Source organism: Leptosomus discolor, chromosome 14 (assembly GCF_034619465.1).
Source record: "Leptosomus discolor isolate bLepDis1 chromosome 14, bLepDis1.hap2, whole genome shotgun sequence".
In the NCBI taxonomy this organism is placed as follows: domain Eukaryota; kingdom Metazoa; phylum Chordata; class Aves; order Leptosomiformes; family Leptosomidae; genus Leptosomus; species Leptosomus discolor.
In genome coordinates, this window is record NC_141404.1 from 3,581,358 (window position 1) to 3,596,635 (window position 15,278).

The window sequence follows — 15,278 nt, forward strand, 5'->3', positions numbered from 1 at the left end:
GTCCAGGCGCCGGCAGCACGGGCCTCCCTCCCCGCCGCCGCCGCGGCCGGACACACGCTCGCAGCCCGCGACGGAGGCGGCCGGGCCCGCGGCGAGGTCAGTGTTTCCCCGGTGCCGCAGGCCCCGCCGCTAGGCCCGGCCCGGCCCGGCCCGGCCGCCAGGCCCGGCTCCCCCCGCGCCGTACCGGGGCCCTACCGGCGGAGGCGGGACTACGCCTCCCGTCAGCGCCACCGCGGGGCTCCGCGCTTGCCCGGCCGCGGGCGGAGGAGGTGGCGGTGGTGGCGGAGGGGCGACCCCGGCCCCGCGCCATGGCGGGGAGGCCCGGGCCGGGCGTGGGGCGGCGGGCGGCGGCGGCGGCGGCGGCGGCAGCGGCGGCAGCGGCGGCGGGCGGGGGCCGGCCCTTCCCGCGGGAGTGCTGCGAAGGGCTGGGCGGCCTGGAGTACGGCCAGGTACCGGCGGGGCCGTGGGGAGGGCGGGGAGCGCCGGGCTCGCTGTGGCCCCGGGAACGGGCCCGGCGTGGGGCGCTGCCGCTCGGCTGCTGGAGGGGCGGCCTGAGGCCGGACCCCCCCCCCCCCCCCCCCCTCCCGCCCCGGCCTCTCCGGGTGCCATCGCGGGGCTCCGCAGAGCTGGTGGCAGTGACCCCCCCGCCCCGGGCTGTGCCTGCAGGTGCAGCAGGCCCCGGGGATGCTCGGTACCCCGTGCCCGAGGTGCACCCGCCACCGTCTCCGGCCTGTTTCCACCCAAGCCACGACGGCACACTCGGGCCACATGGCAAGGGCTGCACCGGCACCGCAAGGGCGTCCCATGGGTGCTGCTGTCGGCTCGCCTGGGTGCCCGTGCAGCTCCTGCCTGGGTGCCTGTGCAGCTCCTGCTTGGGTGCCCGTGCAGGTCTCACCCGGGTGCCCATGCAGCTCTTGCCCGGGTGCCCGTGCAGCTCTTGCCCGGGTGCCCATGCAGCTCTTGCCCGGGTGCCCGTGCAGCTCTTGCCCGGGTGGCCATTCAGCTCTTGCCCGGGTGCCCATGCAGCTCTTGCCCGGGTGCCCATGCAGCTCTTGCCCGGGTGGCCATTCAGCTCTTGCCCAGGTGGCCGTGCAGCTCCCACCCCGGTGCCCGTGCAGCTTCTGTCCTCCCTGACTTTGAGGCTGCGGGCAAGCCAGCAGCATTTGCCACTGTTATTTATCACCCGTCGTGGAGGAGGGGGCAAAGATGAATGTTCTGTGCCTGTTACATGGCTGTCCCAGCAGTTTGCAGAGACAGCTCATCCTAATGGGCTCCCCTTTTATCCCTAAAAGCACACACTAGGCACAGGCCAATCTGCCTCCCGCTGGCAGCCGCGAATTTGGTTGTTGAGGAGAAGAAAAGAAGGTGAGTGCAATGTTAACGATGTTGCCAGCCAGGAGTTAGTAGGTCAAGAAGCTTTTGTGCAGCCCGTGCTGGCGGTGTGCTCAGTGCCGTACGAAACGAGAGGAAAGAAGCTGTCCTCGTCCCACGGGTTTGCAATTGAAGCGGGACCAAACAGTTCGGCCCCGGTGTCTGTGGCTGTCCTGGGTGCCCGGGTTACAGCTTGACAGTGCTCGGCTTGAAGGGACGAGGTCTGATGGCAAAGGGCTGCTCGGGGGTGAAGGGGAGGGAAGGAGAGGCCAGGGAAGGTAGGAAGCAGGGGAGATGGGTCAGAATCAGGCCCTGGGGGCTGTTCCCATCGTTCTGTGCCAGCACCCGTATCCTGAGGGCTCGGATGGGGGAGCTGGGGCAGTTTGAAGGCAGCTGCAGACCCCCATGAGGATTCCCCCATTTCCTTCAGGCGCTACGGCCTTTGCTCCTGCACTTTGCACCACGGTCGGTCGTGGCTGTGCGGGAGGCACCCGGGGCGGCTGGACGTGCCCTGGGACAGCGCAGGAGCCATTTCCAGGGCCTTTCCTCTTGGTTGCAAGAGGTGCCAGGTTTAGCAGCCCCTCTCCCGTGAATCCCACTGCAGCTCTGGTTCCTTCGAAGAACCCGTGAGGAGCCAGTGGGAATTTGTCTCCTGGACAGGTGAGGTGGAGCCGGTGCCTTTTCAAGCCTTTCCTGTCCCCTGGCATCTGAAGGACTTGCAAACACAGCTGTGTTTGGGAAGCAGAAGCCTTCCACGTCTCGATGTTGTCTTGATTTTGATTCAAGCGAGGGAAGGGCTTGGGCTGGGCTACTTTGTCTTTTGTTTTCAAAGGTTTTGGCCAAAAAAAAAAAAAAAAAAAAGGCGCTGGCTGTTTTCATCCAAATACCACTGCAGGGAGAGGGGGTGGGAAGGGAGAAGCAGCGTGGCTTATTGCACGTCAAAATGCTGACAATGTCAGGGAGCCGACCTGGGAAAAATATCTCTTTCTTAAAAGGAGAAACGGGGAAAACCAGCGAGCTTTGAGGGGTTTTTGTTGTAATTATGTAAGACGGGAAAGTCTTTTGCAGCTTCTTACAATGCAAATGCGTCGTCCCCCCCCCACCATGGAGGGAGTTTGCATCGCTCTTAGTTTATGGAAGGCAAGTTTGAGGCTGACAGAGTTCATTGCTTGGAGTTTCCCCGCAGACCAGCATCCCTGGGACAGTCCTCCGCCCCTGGGGACACCGAGGTGCTGCGAAACGGTGCTCCCGTTCCTGCAGCTTGGAAACACGCTTGGGTTGGCAGCTGCCCCGTAGCGCTGGTGCTCGTCCTCATGGCAGCAGCGTCCTCGCAGTGCTTGTGTCCTCCTGGGCACTGCCACAAATGCGGGGCTCCCTGAGAGCCCGGTGGCCCCGAGGTTTGGGGAGGGGAGCCAGTTTGGAGGTGCCCCCATTCTTCTTGGCTTTGCACCCTGACACAGCGCTTTGCAACATGTTGCTTGGGGCCGTTAAAAGATTCGTCCGCCCTTGCCCGACAGCTGATGCGTTTGGTTTGAGATCAAGTGCCCTGTATTTGGGTGCAACACCCGGTGCCCCCGCGGGAACCTGCAGCCCCAGTAACTGGCTCTTCCCCCCCGCTCTAGGTGGATGTGACAGCCATGGCACGGCTCTTGAGCTACGTGGATGTGACCGACTCTGCCTTCATTGCGGCTGTCCTCTGCATCGCCTTCAACCCGCTCTTCTGGAACGTGGTAAGAGCTGCCTGCAGGCCAGCTGTCCTGTGATTTTCTCGCCTTCCTTTGCCAGGGGGATCTCCTTTGGTCTGCGCTGGAGGAGAAACTTCTTTTGGGGAAGTCTGCTGGGCTGTGTGGAGCGAGCGGTGCTCAGATACGAGTGGGTGAGCAGGGAGCTGCGCTGCAGAGAGAGCTCCTGGGGCCAGGGGTGGCTGTGATGGGTGTCACAGGGGAGGGGAAGGCGGGAACCAGCACGGGTTGCAGAAGGAATTAGGAGCTGAGCTCGGGAGAGGTGGCAGAGCGATCAAACCCATCCTTCAGCCGCCTCCTGCTGCACCTCCCGCCCCAGCAGCCAGGCACTGGTCACCACTGGGACTGAGGATAAATGGCCTTAGCCCCCGGTGGGGGGGCTGCACTGGATATGTTGCCCACTACTTCCCCTTGAAATTTGTTGGGAGCTGGTCGTGTGGATGGCAGGAAGCAAAAACAGTCAGCCAAAAGTTAACCTGAAGAAATTCCCCCTCCATCATGCTGCAAGGTCTGGCAAAGAGCTGCAGAGTTGGCAGCAAACCAGCCCCACTAAGCAGGAGCAGGGTTACCTGCGGGTGGGTGATGGTCCCTGTCTCTGCGGGTGCCGTAGCGCTTCGGGAGCCGAGACTGGAAGAGTCTCTGCTGCCCTTTACCACTGTGATTTGCCACCTCGCTGCAAGAGCAGCAAGAATCATTGCCAGCCCCGTTTTGGAGCTTTGCAGAGCCAATGTGCCAAGCGGGGCGCCCAGGCTGGCTGCAGCACGAGGTGACCCCCACCCCGCAGCACCCTCGGCAGCGGAGCTGAGGTCCGGGGTGAAACCTTCTCCCCAGGAGCGCTCCTGGGAACGCAATGTCATCTCAGCCAAGATTCCCAAAACCGCCCGCCAAACCTCCCTGCAGGGATTCTCACCCCGGGGGAGTCTCCTTAAAAAGGCCTTATTTTTCCAGAGGGGGAGGGCTCGTCTCTCTCTGAGTGCGGGGGCTCTTGAGATTGTCTCATGCTGGGCTTCGTAAAAGCGAGGCTCTCCTGGCTCTGAGTCACTTTGGAAACCTCCGTTGGAGCTCTTTGTTGCAGCCTCCCTAATTTTTCATGCAACTCGTTATTAAAAAGTCTCATGGTGTCTAGAATATGCCACATTATTTCAACTGCGGAGTCATCATTTAGCATAAAGAATCAATGAACAAGAAGATTCAGGATGTGGTCTCTGGGGGGAAGAGACCGGCTCCAGCAAGAAACTGCATAAAAGGGAAAGAAAAAAAAAAAAAAAAAGTACTTTATTAGCGTCTGCTGCTACGCCTGCAATTCGTGGGATGCCTGCAGCTTGGGAAATAGCGTTGCTTTTTGGATCAAGAGCTTGGCTGCTGTTAAAGGACAGGGAAAGCTCATGTAACAGCAGGAAGTTCATTGCTCTGCGTTGCTGTTGTCCCCTTCCAGTGTCTGAAGAACATTGCTGTTGGCGGCAGGTGGCACTGCAAGCAAGACGTGCAGGGCTTGCGCCGGGGAGCAGAAGGCATCTCTGCATGGGTTTGCAGTGAGCAACCTGAGCTGGTGTGTTGGTGGAAGGCTCTGGGGAGGTGAGCGTGGCACTAGATGTTTCCCCGGCTGTAAGGGGCCGGGTGGCCCCCGCAGTCCGTGTGCCTCCGTCCGTACGCTTGCTCTGCCCAGGTCCCCGAGCATCTCCCTGGTGTTTTCAGGCTCTGCCAGTCCTGGTGTATGGCTCACACCGGGCACTGCTGAAAGGGCTCTTGCAGGGGGGGTGTGGGACCTGCAGCCCTGAGCATGCCTCTGCTATCAGATGCATTTTAGCCGGAGTGGCCCCAGCCATCCCTGGATTTTCCCTGACCTGCTTCCTTCACCTCCTCCCCATCCTTTTTTTTTCCATGTGATCAGTGTCCCCTGCCTGGACCCAGCCAGCAGCTCGTCTTTCTTTCTGTACATCCCTGCACAGACTCCCTTTGTCTTTTGCTATTTGAGTTCCTTCCCAGCAGCTGAGATCGCTTCTGCATCTGAATTACTTGGGGCTTGCAAGAGCTTTAGTGCAAAGACTGGATTTCTGTGCAGTGCCAAGCACTCTGTGCTCTCTGTGCTTAATGAGTAATGTGGGACCCTCGTCAAAAAAACCCTCCTGTGCATGAAATTCCTGATTTGGCTAGAAATTGGGTGGGGATGCATTGATTTCATTCAGTGTCTTAATTCCCCGTTTCTGCTGAACTCCGGCCAGGTCTGCCTCTTGCAAAGTTTGGCGCCGGGTTGTCCTCGCCGTGCAGCGCCTCTGAATAAATATGTGGTGGGGAAACGCCGGCGCCGTGCGGTGCGCGGCCGATGGAGAGGTGCATCTTGAGGCCTCGGGCATAGCGAGGCGTTTGCCCTGGTAAGCACCAGGCATGTTTCTCTGAGGCAAAACCTGCAGGGTTTGGGGATGAGGCATGAATTCCGGAGGCTGTGGTGGAGCGGGGCTCCGGAGAAAACCCTGATGCTTGTCAGGCCGATTTATGTACTTCGGTTAAGAGCTATTTAGAGGACTAGTGCCTAAGTGGGGCAATTTGTAGGACTCCAGCTGGGCTGTGCTGATGCTCCCTCCTGTTCTCCACAGGGGACAAAAGCTCACCAAAAAAAGCCGCTGGACTCTCAATTCCCACCCTCCTCCCTACAGGCATGTGCTGGTGGGGGGGGGGAGGTACCAATGTCCTCCTGGGGTCACATGCGGCATTTCCCCACCAAACCCAGGGCTCACACCCCCTCTTTTGCTTCCCCACCTCCGTGCCAATTAAAATCCTGCTTGTCCCCGGGTGGCCCCCGGCTTACGCTGTCGATGGCACAGCTTGGGTGTGTTCCTGCTCTATTCTCTGGTTTTTTCCTTTTCTTTATTTTCGTCTCTCCTCCTTGTGCTGTCTCTGCTTTCCCACCTGCCGTGGCTGTTATAAAAGGAGCTGCTGGGAGCCCCCATCCCATGTGAGGCAGGGTGCAGGCGAGGCCCCAAAAACGCAACAGCGGAGCCCTTTTTAGGGATGATGTCACTTAAAACTCCCCAAGGATACTCAACACAGCCAGGAGACCTGAGCCACCACGGCGCTGTAGGTGTGTCGCTGGAGCCGTGCCATAAAACGTTAATGAGGTCAGAGCGGCAGAAACTTCAACAAATCCCATCTGTGTTTGGAAAGCCGCAGAACGATGGGAGAAACTTCCCATCCCTGGGTAACTAAGGAAGGTATTAAATAACAACTCCTCGGGGACAAACATTTCCAAGCCAGGAGAGGCAGATAACCTGCATGCGGGAGGCTTGAAAGCGCTCGCTGAGCCTTGGCACACGGGGAGTTTCTAGAAAGCTGGAAGGTTTCTGACACTCTCGATAGCGAACAGGCAAGCGGCCGAGCCATGAGCCAGGTAGTCTGACGTCCGTCACCGCGCAAGCGGGTTTCAAGTGGGGAGCACATCCCTCAGCAATCCTTTTCTTGATTTGAGCCTCTTAAAAATTTACAGCTGGCGTCCTGGACCGATTTAGACATGGCACATCTTCAGCCCCCACCGGAGAGCTTGCTCCTCCCGTCACCTCCGGTGACCCCCTGGAGACGTGCGTGAATCTTAGAAGAATCTGCAGGGTGAAACCTCAAATGACACGGTTAGGAACGGGCTTAGTGTAATTTAGCATGATTTTAAAGAAAATAGACCCTGTCAGACAAAGGTGCTTTTATTCTTCAAGGTTGCAGCCTTTCCTGTTCAGGGTAACAAGATCTCTGTCCTAGACTTCGGTCAAGTGTTTAAACTGCATGAGGTTTTGATTAAAGAAGGAGTTGCCCAGGGACCTGGGCTGACAACGCCTGGCTCCTGATGGATGTGTATCTCTTGGTTCATTTATTTTTAATTTCCCATCCTTTTCTCCTTCTTTGGAGACTGGAGGAATCTGCCAAGTGGATAGGAAGCGCTTGTGCTGGCAGAGAGGGGGGAGTTTGCAGGTGCTGACAGCCCAATTTCACCTACCTCTGACCACTTCTTGCTAAACTCAGGGGAAGATGCCTGGCCCAAAACCTCCCCATGCTGCTGGGAAGTGGCCCGGAGCTCGGGAGCTGTTGGGATCCAGACCTCCGTGAGCCAAACTCTGAGAAACCATTTGGGGACAGGAGAAAAATGCCTGTTTGCTGGGGGATTTCAGCAGCTCTCGCTGTCTGCCTTACAGAAGGGAAGGATTGAGCGGTGGTTTGGTGGCGGTGTGTTAGCACCTCGCTGGGGAAAGGAGATTGCAGGGTACGAAATGGCTGTGCGAGGGCTGGGGCTGGAGTGGCAGGCAGAGCCTCGCGGGGAGTACACCTCAGCTGAAGTTTACAGGGTTGGGAGATGAATGAGTCGGAGTCATTTAATTATTTTTTTTCCTGACCTTTAAATTTTGCAAACCTGCGGGAGTTTCGTGGGCTCCCCCGCAAACCTCTGCCTGCCTGCAGCCTTGGGTGAGAGCAGAACAACAGTCCTCAAACATCCTCTGGAAAGTGCTTTTAGATCCTGTTGTAGAAGCCACGGCACAGAGACGATGATTATCTGCTTACAACAGATGCCAGATCAATAGTGGGGTTTCAAGCTACGCTGCAAGGCAGCTGACAGCAGAAAGTGTTTCTTTATTGGGGTAAAGCTGGGCTTGCAATGAGGCTCGGATTCGCTCTTAACATCTCCGGTCTTAAAATGTCACCACCAGCTCTGATGCCTTTCATCCTTTGTGCAGGCAGAGAACGCACATTATTCATAATTGGACTCTCTACCAGGCAGCAATAGCCGTTTTCATTTCCTACAATGCCTGAGAAAGAGCGAGGATTTGCCTTTTTTTTTTTTTTTTTTTTTTTTTCTTTTCTCCCCCCAAACAGCATTTAGTGGCAATTTTATTCCGAGTGACATGGTAACGCTTCCCACTCAGGCAGCGAGGGCTTTGCAGCGATGCTGTAACACTTGTGGTGAGCAGACAGGAATCAATTCTCCGGCCGTCTTGTAACGGAGTGAGTCCTGACCGGGTGTGTTAACACTGCGCTTGTTTGGCTCCTAAATTTATCTTTTCCAGCGTGTTGACACCACGTAACACGAGCCACATAACAGGCACCAAAACTGGGTCGCATCCTCCAGCCTGCCAGCTGGAGAGACGCAATTAGGAGCGCTGTCACCTTGAGGGAGGGCCGCATCCTTCATCCCAGCACCGCTTCCTGCAGCCTCCCAGCTAGGGGTGGTGGTGTTTTCATCTAAATCCTCTTTAAAAAGCTGTGTGGTATCTTTTTGCAGCGTCCTTGCAGGCTGAGCTGCCTGTGGCAGGGAGGATCACGGTGCTCAGCCTGGCTGGGAAGCTGTGAGCTGAGATGCTTCATCTGTGTGTCGAGCCAGGCAGGGTCTCAGCCCTCGGGGCTCCAGGCGAGGCGTTGGCGGTCATATAACGGCTGCCCAGCCACCGTGCACGGGTACCTGCCAAGGCAGGGTCTGCTCGGGTGGCTGAGCCGTTTCCGTGCCCGTCCCTAGCGTGGGTTTGGGATCCAGCTGGTGTGCGACGTGCCTGCTCCGCGTTTCTCTAAATCAAGGTCGGAATCTGTCTCTCTCCTTACAGTCCCCGGTGGATCATGGCCAAGCTGACCCAAAAAGCAACCTCCTTTTTTTAGCTTCTGCAGAACTCTCCTCTAGAAGCCCGGGGTGTTTGTTATATATACTGGACTTTTCTTGTTTAGTGTTTTAAAAATAAACTGTGGGCTGCTGGCGGCCCTGCTGGAATAAGTCAGCACATGCACAAAAGATGAAAAAATATATTTAAGCCAAAAGTCTTGTTTCCATATGCATCAGAGGATTATCTGGAGACCCTAAAAGCTGGGAGAGGCCCTTTCCTCTCTGTCCCACTCCATCCCTATCCTGTCATGCTGCTGCGAAACACTTTCTCCTGCTGATGAGGTGCTGCTCAAAGATGTTAGTCAATGAAATAGCAAGTCTACGACCATCTGCATCCCATGGGACAAGGCAAAAAATGCATCTGGAGGCAAAAAAAGAAAGTAGTATGATCTACCCATCTGCCCAGACTGGGAAGTGTGGAAAACAGCGTGTCCTCTCGTGTGTCCTTGGGCTTTGGCAGCGTTTGTGCGTAGCCCTGGGACTGGGAGGTGCTGGAGCCCCAAACAGGGAAACCCATTGCTTCCCCCGGGACATCGGCCAGACAGGGGCTTCCCGGGTTGCGTGCCTGCCGCAGTCACTGACGTGAGCGGAGCGTTTTCCGGCTGTGCCATGGCGCAGAGCACTTAGCAGAAGCCTGCCCCGTTCCCAGAAGGATGGGATCTCCCAAAATAGGCTGCTTTGACGAAGAAATGCGGAGACACGCAGTCTGCTGGGTGCTCTCGGGAAGTTAGTTATTTCCGTAAGACCCGCTGCCCGGCTTCCATCACGATGCAATTGCATCTCCTGGGTGCCTGGGGATCCGTGGTGGGGAGGGGAGGTCTTGGGGTTTCACGGTGGGGGTGCTGGATCCAGCTTGTGGCACACGGGGTTGGCACCCCAAAGAAAATGCTTCCTCGTTTTCTCTATTTTCTCCCCCCCTCCCCTTGATGAGCTCCAAGGGGACCCTTATCTCCAGTCGCTCACATGGCAGTAGCAAATGGGTAGTAAAGTGGATTAGTAAATCAGTAAAGCAAAACCCTCCTGCTCGTTTCCACCTGTCTTGTGTCCCCAATGACACGAGTAGCTGGAAGTGACACTTGTCAGGAGCATCCCACATCCCTGCTCTCTTGAGTGTGAAAGCAGATAGTTCAGCAGCCCGATCGCAGCAGCGCTTGGCGGGCACCAGTTCCAGGTAAATATTAGGAACCTCGTCTCAGTTAAAGCAAACAAGTAGCTGCCCTCCCCCCAGGGCTGCCTGCCTGCGTCGGCTCCCTTACATTCCCCTTTCTAAGGCCTCCTGACAAAGCTTTAAAGCCCCTGTACCCCACTCTGGGGAGAAACAGTCAGTTTTTGGGAGCTGGTGTTGATGTATTATGTTGGTGGAGGACATGAGCTGTGGACATAGAGCACGCTTGGGCAGTGGCTCGGGTTGATACGTTGCGGAGGGATGGGAGCAGCGGCGCACGGGCTGTTCAGAGCAAGGGGCTTTGATTTCGGAGGGTGGACGTGACCCAGAGGAGGGGCTGCAGAGTGGGATGAGGTAGCCCTACCCAGCAAACCAGTGCCTGATTTTCCTTTTCCCCCTGCCAAGCCATCTGAAGCTCCGTGCTTGCTCACTATGGGGCAGGAGAGGCAACTCCCTTAGAAAACGATGAATTCGGTTGCCGGAAAACCTGGAAGCCCCAGGCTTGCACACCTGTGTGTGGCTTCATCAAACTCCCCCAGTCTCCCAGCGAATGTTGGGGTCAGGGACAGGAAGGCTGGTGGAAGCTCTTGGTTTTCCCGTGTGTCGTTGCAATCGTGACCCTCCGTGGTGCATTACCTGCTTGTCTGGATTTGGCAATATCTTGCTTAGTTTTTTTTTTCCTTGCAGAACCTTTTTTGCTCCCTCTCTTTTCTCCTCCAGACCAGGGATGATGCAGCCTTGGGCTTGTTGTGCAGGTCAGGATGTACGAGCTGCTGCTTTGTCTGGCTGAAGGGTTTTCACTCGCAATCTGTGTAGGCACAGTCATTTTTGGTGTGATCCTTTTTGTGCTTTTGGGAAGAAAAAGCGGGCTTTGAGCAGCTCACACCCCTGAAGTGGGTGAAATGGAGATGGGTTTTAGCAATTTTCTCTGCCTTCGGCTGTTGCGGGGAAGCCTGACCGTCAGGGCTCACAGAACGCCTTCGTCGCCTTCTTTGTGCGGTGGGAGGTTTGCTCATTATCTGGTTTGTGCTTCGCTTATAAAAGAAGCTGTAATTGTAGCAGCTCCTTGCCATAAAAGCACAAAGACATTTTCAGGGAAGGAAAATGTACATGCAGCTTTTATGATCCTTTACAGTACTCCTTCTGCCTACTTTTCTCGCCTTCTGCCCTTTCTCCAGCATCAGCTCTGTGCTTGCCTCGTGCTCAGCGTGACCACCTCTCCTTTGCTATAGAAATGTCCCTTTTAGAAAGAAAAAGTTGAGCATCCTCCTCGTCAGTCTTGTTGGGTGAAGAGAAAAGGGACCCCAAATCCGCCCCATGTAGTCAGATGTTCCTATTCCTGCCTCTTCCCACAGAGCTGTGTTTTCTGTGGTGAGCCCGACGGCAGATGCTCAATCTGCAAAATCCCAGGGAGGATTTTGAACTGGGAAAACACAACCCATCCATCCATCTGTGGCTACGGTGTACACCCGCAGCAGGTCTGGAGTAATACCAAACCAGATCACCTTGGGGCACATGTGGCCGTTCCTATTAAAAACCAAACGACCTCAGATGAGATACGATATTTTTAGCTACGAAGCATTCCTATTAAATGCCCTTTCCTGTTTATTTTTACCAGGACATTGTTTTAATGACTGCAGCGTTACTCATTTCATTCCCAAGGCTGGAGAGCAGCAATGAAGTAGTTTCATTTTGAGACTTTGTCGTGCAATCGTTTTCCAGAGACTGATGTACTTGGAAGCCAAAGCGAGTGCATTGCCCGACTGAACATTACTGTACCCGCCAGGCGTTGGTCCCTGGTGGGGATGTGCCACGATCCTTAGCTGGAAGGACTTGCTCAGCCTCCCCTGGCCACCTTCGTGCAGGGCTCTGCTACAAGCGCGTGGAGCAAAAGACTGTAGGAGGGCTTGAGCGCTGCGTGCAGGGCTCGTCCGTGCACCTCAGCGTTGGCCTTTGAGGCTGCAGAAGGGGGAAGGAGCTCCCCTGGGGCGCAGATCACTGGGTCTGGGGATGCTTGGTTGATCGCTTGGCGTTGGGGTTACGTTTCTTGCGTTGAACAAATACCGCGGGGCGTGTGGTGACCCCCATCAACGGGCACAGGAACCCCAGCGATAACACCGGCAAGCCCAAGGGGTTGCGTTTAACCCTTCAGGTTGTTGTTACTTGTTGTGCCGCCCGGTTTGAACATCTCCTCCCCGAGGAGAGGGGAACAGAGCGCCCGGCTGCCCGCCTTACATAAAGATCAAATTGTCCCTCTCTATTGTCGGCCGCCGGGACGACAGCAGCGTCGCAAACGTGCGTGTCCTCGGCGCCGTGGGAAATGTTCCCCGGGGAGGCTTAGCACGGAACGGGGAACATGATACGTCGAGCAGCGAGAGGACGGGAGGCCCGCCCCCCCCCCCCAGCCAAAATCGGCGCTCTGCCGAGCGCGGCCGGTGCAACCCGTACCTCTTTTCCAACGAACTCTCACTACTCTGCGAAGGGGTATTAGATTTCTCTTGCATTTTGTGCTCCGTGAGGCGTATTTATTTTTTTTCTCCCCCCCCTTCCCCGTCTCCCCCCTCCTGTCACAGCCCCTGGGGGAGCGGTGAGCGGGTACATGCTGTCCAGAGGATGGGTGTGTTGGGAGTCCTTATTAGCAGACTTCTTCCAGAGAATTAATCCCTAATTTCACAAAAGGGCAGCAAGTGAGCGGCTGCAGCTCTGGGAGAAGCCGAGACGGCTTTGTGTGTTGTTTGCAAATGGCACAAGAAGTTCTGGTCCGAGATTGCTGGTCCTGGTCATTGGGGTATTACAACCAAAAGAATAATTGTCCTGTTTCTTTACTATTTAAAACAAAAATTACAAAGTAGTGTGCACGGAAACCAGCCATGTCTCCTCTACTGTGCTGCCACTCGTGCCTCCGCTTGTTTTGTTTTCCGTTTTAGGCAGGGCTTTAAAATGTTCCTAATCATCTTCTACTTCACCTTCTGACAACCCCGCTGCAAAATGTGCCTCTGCGACACCCGTCATTGTTTCTCCCTGGATTAATTGCTGTGTGTAATTGCGACCTGCTGCAGGACGCTGCCTTGCTCTATTAAAAAGAGAGATGCTAATGAAGAACATTGGGTACCATATTACAGGAGAGCAAGGCTCAACTCGCTGGGACGTGTACTTGGCGTACTGTTACTGCCAGCCCGGGCAGAAATGGTGTTTCTGTCTCTCGTCAGTCACTGGCTAATGATTGTAATTTTTACTTGCTGAGAAACTCTGGATATAATGGACTTCATTAACGGGTACATGAGATGCTACCAGACCTGTGTTAGGGGCAGAGAGGAAGAAAACAACCCCTGGGTGGAGGCAATTTTATTATTTATTTGTAGCAATAGGAGTGATCCAGAATTAGCGTCAGATTTGGCGGTGTGGCTAATGAGCTGGGCTGAGCTGGAATCCAAGCAAACCTATTAACGAGAGCAAACTGCAAAGATGATGCCCGGGTCTGAAAACCCTCACATCAAACCCAAGATCCCAGGCAGCGCTGGGATGGCTCGGCCGCTTTTAATTCCTCTGCGTGGGGCTGTGTGGTTGTGTGCTGATTTGTTTGCGTCTCGAGAGGCTTCTGCTTGCTGATCACCCCCAGCCTTTCTCCATCCCCTTCTCTCCTGCCAGCTCTTTCTTACTCATACATTGGGTGAACTGGAGCTTCTGATTTAATCTTTAAGACCGCAGAGCCAAAGTGTTTCCATTCCCATCTGCTTGAAGACTTGCCCGGCTTGAAATACTGCAGCATCCAGCCCCGGGTTTTGGTTGCAGGCAGTGGCACATCTGCAGGTCCAGCTGGTTGGGGACATGGTGACAGAGCTGGGTGCTCACAGTGGTACCCGAGCGCGTATCTGCAGCTAAATACAGGTCATACAGCAGAGCAAAAAGGCACTTGAATTAGGTGCCATCACCGGTATAGCTTTATACGGTCTCTTTGCGATGAATCAGAGGCTACAAGACATGTCAGAGTCATTAGGTGACCTCAATCTCCTTTTACCTGGAGCCAGTGAAGGCCTGTCTCAGGTAGTAGGAGGATATTTCTTACATGGGATGCACTTGCTGAAGACTGCCCATTTTTATTCCAGCTAGAATAACTGCTTTTTAATCAGGCTGACCTCATTTGCAGCAGCGATAGCGATTGGAACTAGAGGTTTGCAGCAATCGTTGGAAAGCTTTGCAGAGCAGGACAGATGCTTTGTGATGAAGATAGAAAGCTTCGTCCCCACGTTTGAAACCAAACCCAAGGTGTTGAAGTCGGCTGTGAATTCGGAAGGACTTGACCTCAGAACTGGGGATCCGCTGGGATCCAGGGCCTGATTTGGAAATAACGGAACGGAGCGGAGGCGCGAAAATAGAAGGGAAGTCTTGGAAAAAAAAAAAAAAAAAAAAAAAAGAGAGGCATTTGTCTTGTAACGTGGCATTTGTACTGAGCGCTTGCTGACAGTGTGGTGCAGCAAAGAGCTTGTCTTTCTAAATCGATGCCAGTTCAAACATCGTCAGTGCTATTGTTGGATTGCTTTGTTTGAAAATGGGTCTTTTGGGGAGACGGTCTGTTTCGGTAAAGCAGCTGTGTGTATAACACTTCAGGCGCTTTCCCCGGCTTTGCTTTTTTAGTGGTGCATGAGTAACAGGGGAGAAAAAAAAGCAAATACAGGATATGAGATAGGCAGAATAGCCTCACTCACCCGAGAGACCGACACACACCTTTGCTTCTGGTTGGTTTGGGAAGGTGGCTGCTATGGACTGCCTGAGCAAAATCAGACCTGTTTCGCTCTGAGAAAATGCTCTGAGCTTCAGAAAAATGTATGAAAATATGAAGTTTGTGGTTTTCTGGATGGGAGCTGTGTGCAACGGGAAGCTGAGTGTGGGCCAAGTCATCTGGGCATGGAAGATGAGGGGAAAAAAAACCCTGGCAAAACACCAGGCAAAATGCTTCCCCGTCCTGTGCACGAGATGCTCATCCAGCAGCGCTTGCCTTCCCTCTGGGCTCCAGCAGAGCCCCGAATACTTGTGCAGGGTGAGCCTTTGCCTTTCCCTAATCTCAGGAGATTATTTTATTAGGTTGTGTTACGGGATTAGAGGAGCTGGATGGGTCCTGGCTGTGCCCCATTCCTCCATGCAGCCCGTGTCCCTCCCGGTGCTTGGCTGTCCCCACCACATCCCAGACTGGGACTGGAAAGGTCCTTCCCCATCCCGCTCTGGAGAAATCATCATTTCGCAAGTACTTTTTCCATGGGATTTGTTGGCTGGGAGAGTCCATTCGGGCCGTGCAGGCTGACACCCTGCGGCTGGAGCGTGTCGCCCTTCCCGTGCTCGGTCTTGGGGAACTACTCATAAGGGCTCCTTATGCCCA

At 55.1% G+C, this 15,278-nt stretch overlaps 1 protein-coding gene across 1 annotated transcript in view; it reads left to right on the forward strand.

Annotated features, from left to right (window-relative positions):
• Positions 1 to 308: 308 nt before the first annotated feature.
• Positions 309 to 15,278, forward strand: part of PEMT (phosphatidylethanolamine N-methyltransferase) — a 40,709-nt gene continuing 25,739 nt past the window's right edge. The window contains exons 1-2 of the mRNA XM_086473199.1: positions 309 to 449; positions 2,994 to 3,101. Coding sequence (XP_086329325.1) covers positions 309 to 449; positions 2,994 to 3,101 — 249 coding nt within the window. The remainder of the gene's footprint in view (positions 450 to 2,993; positions 3,102 to 15,278) is intronic.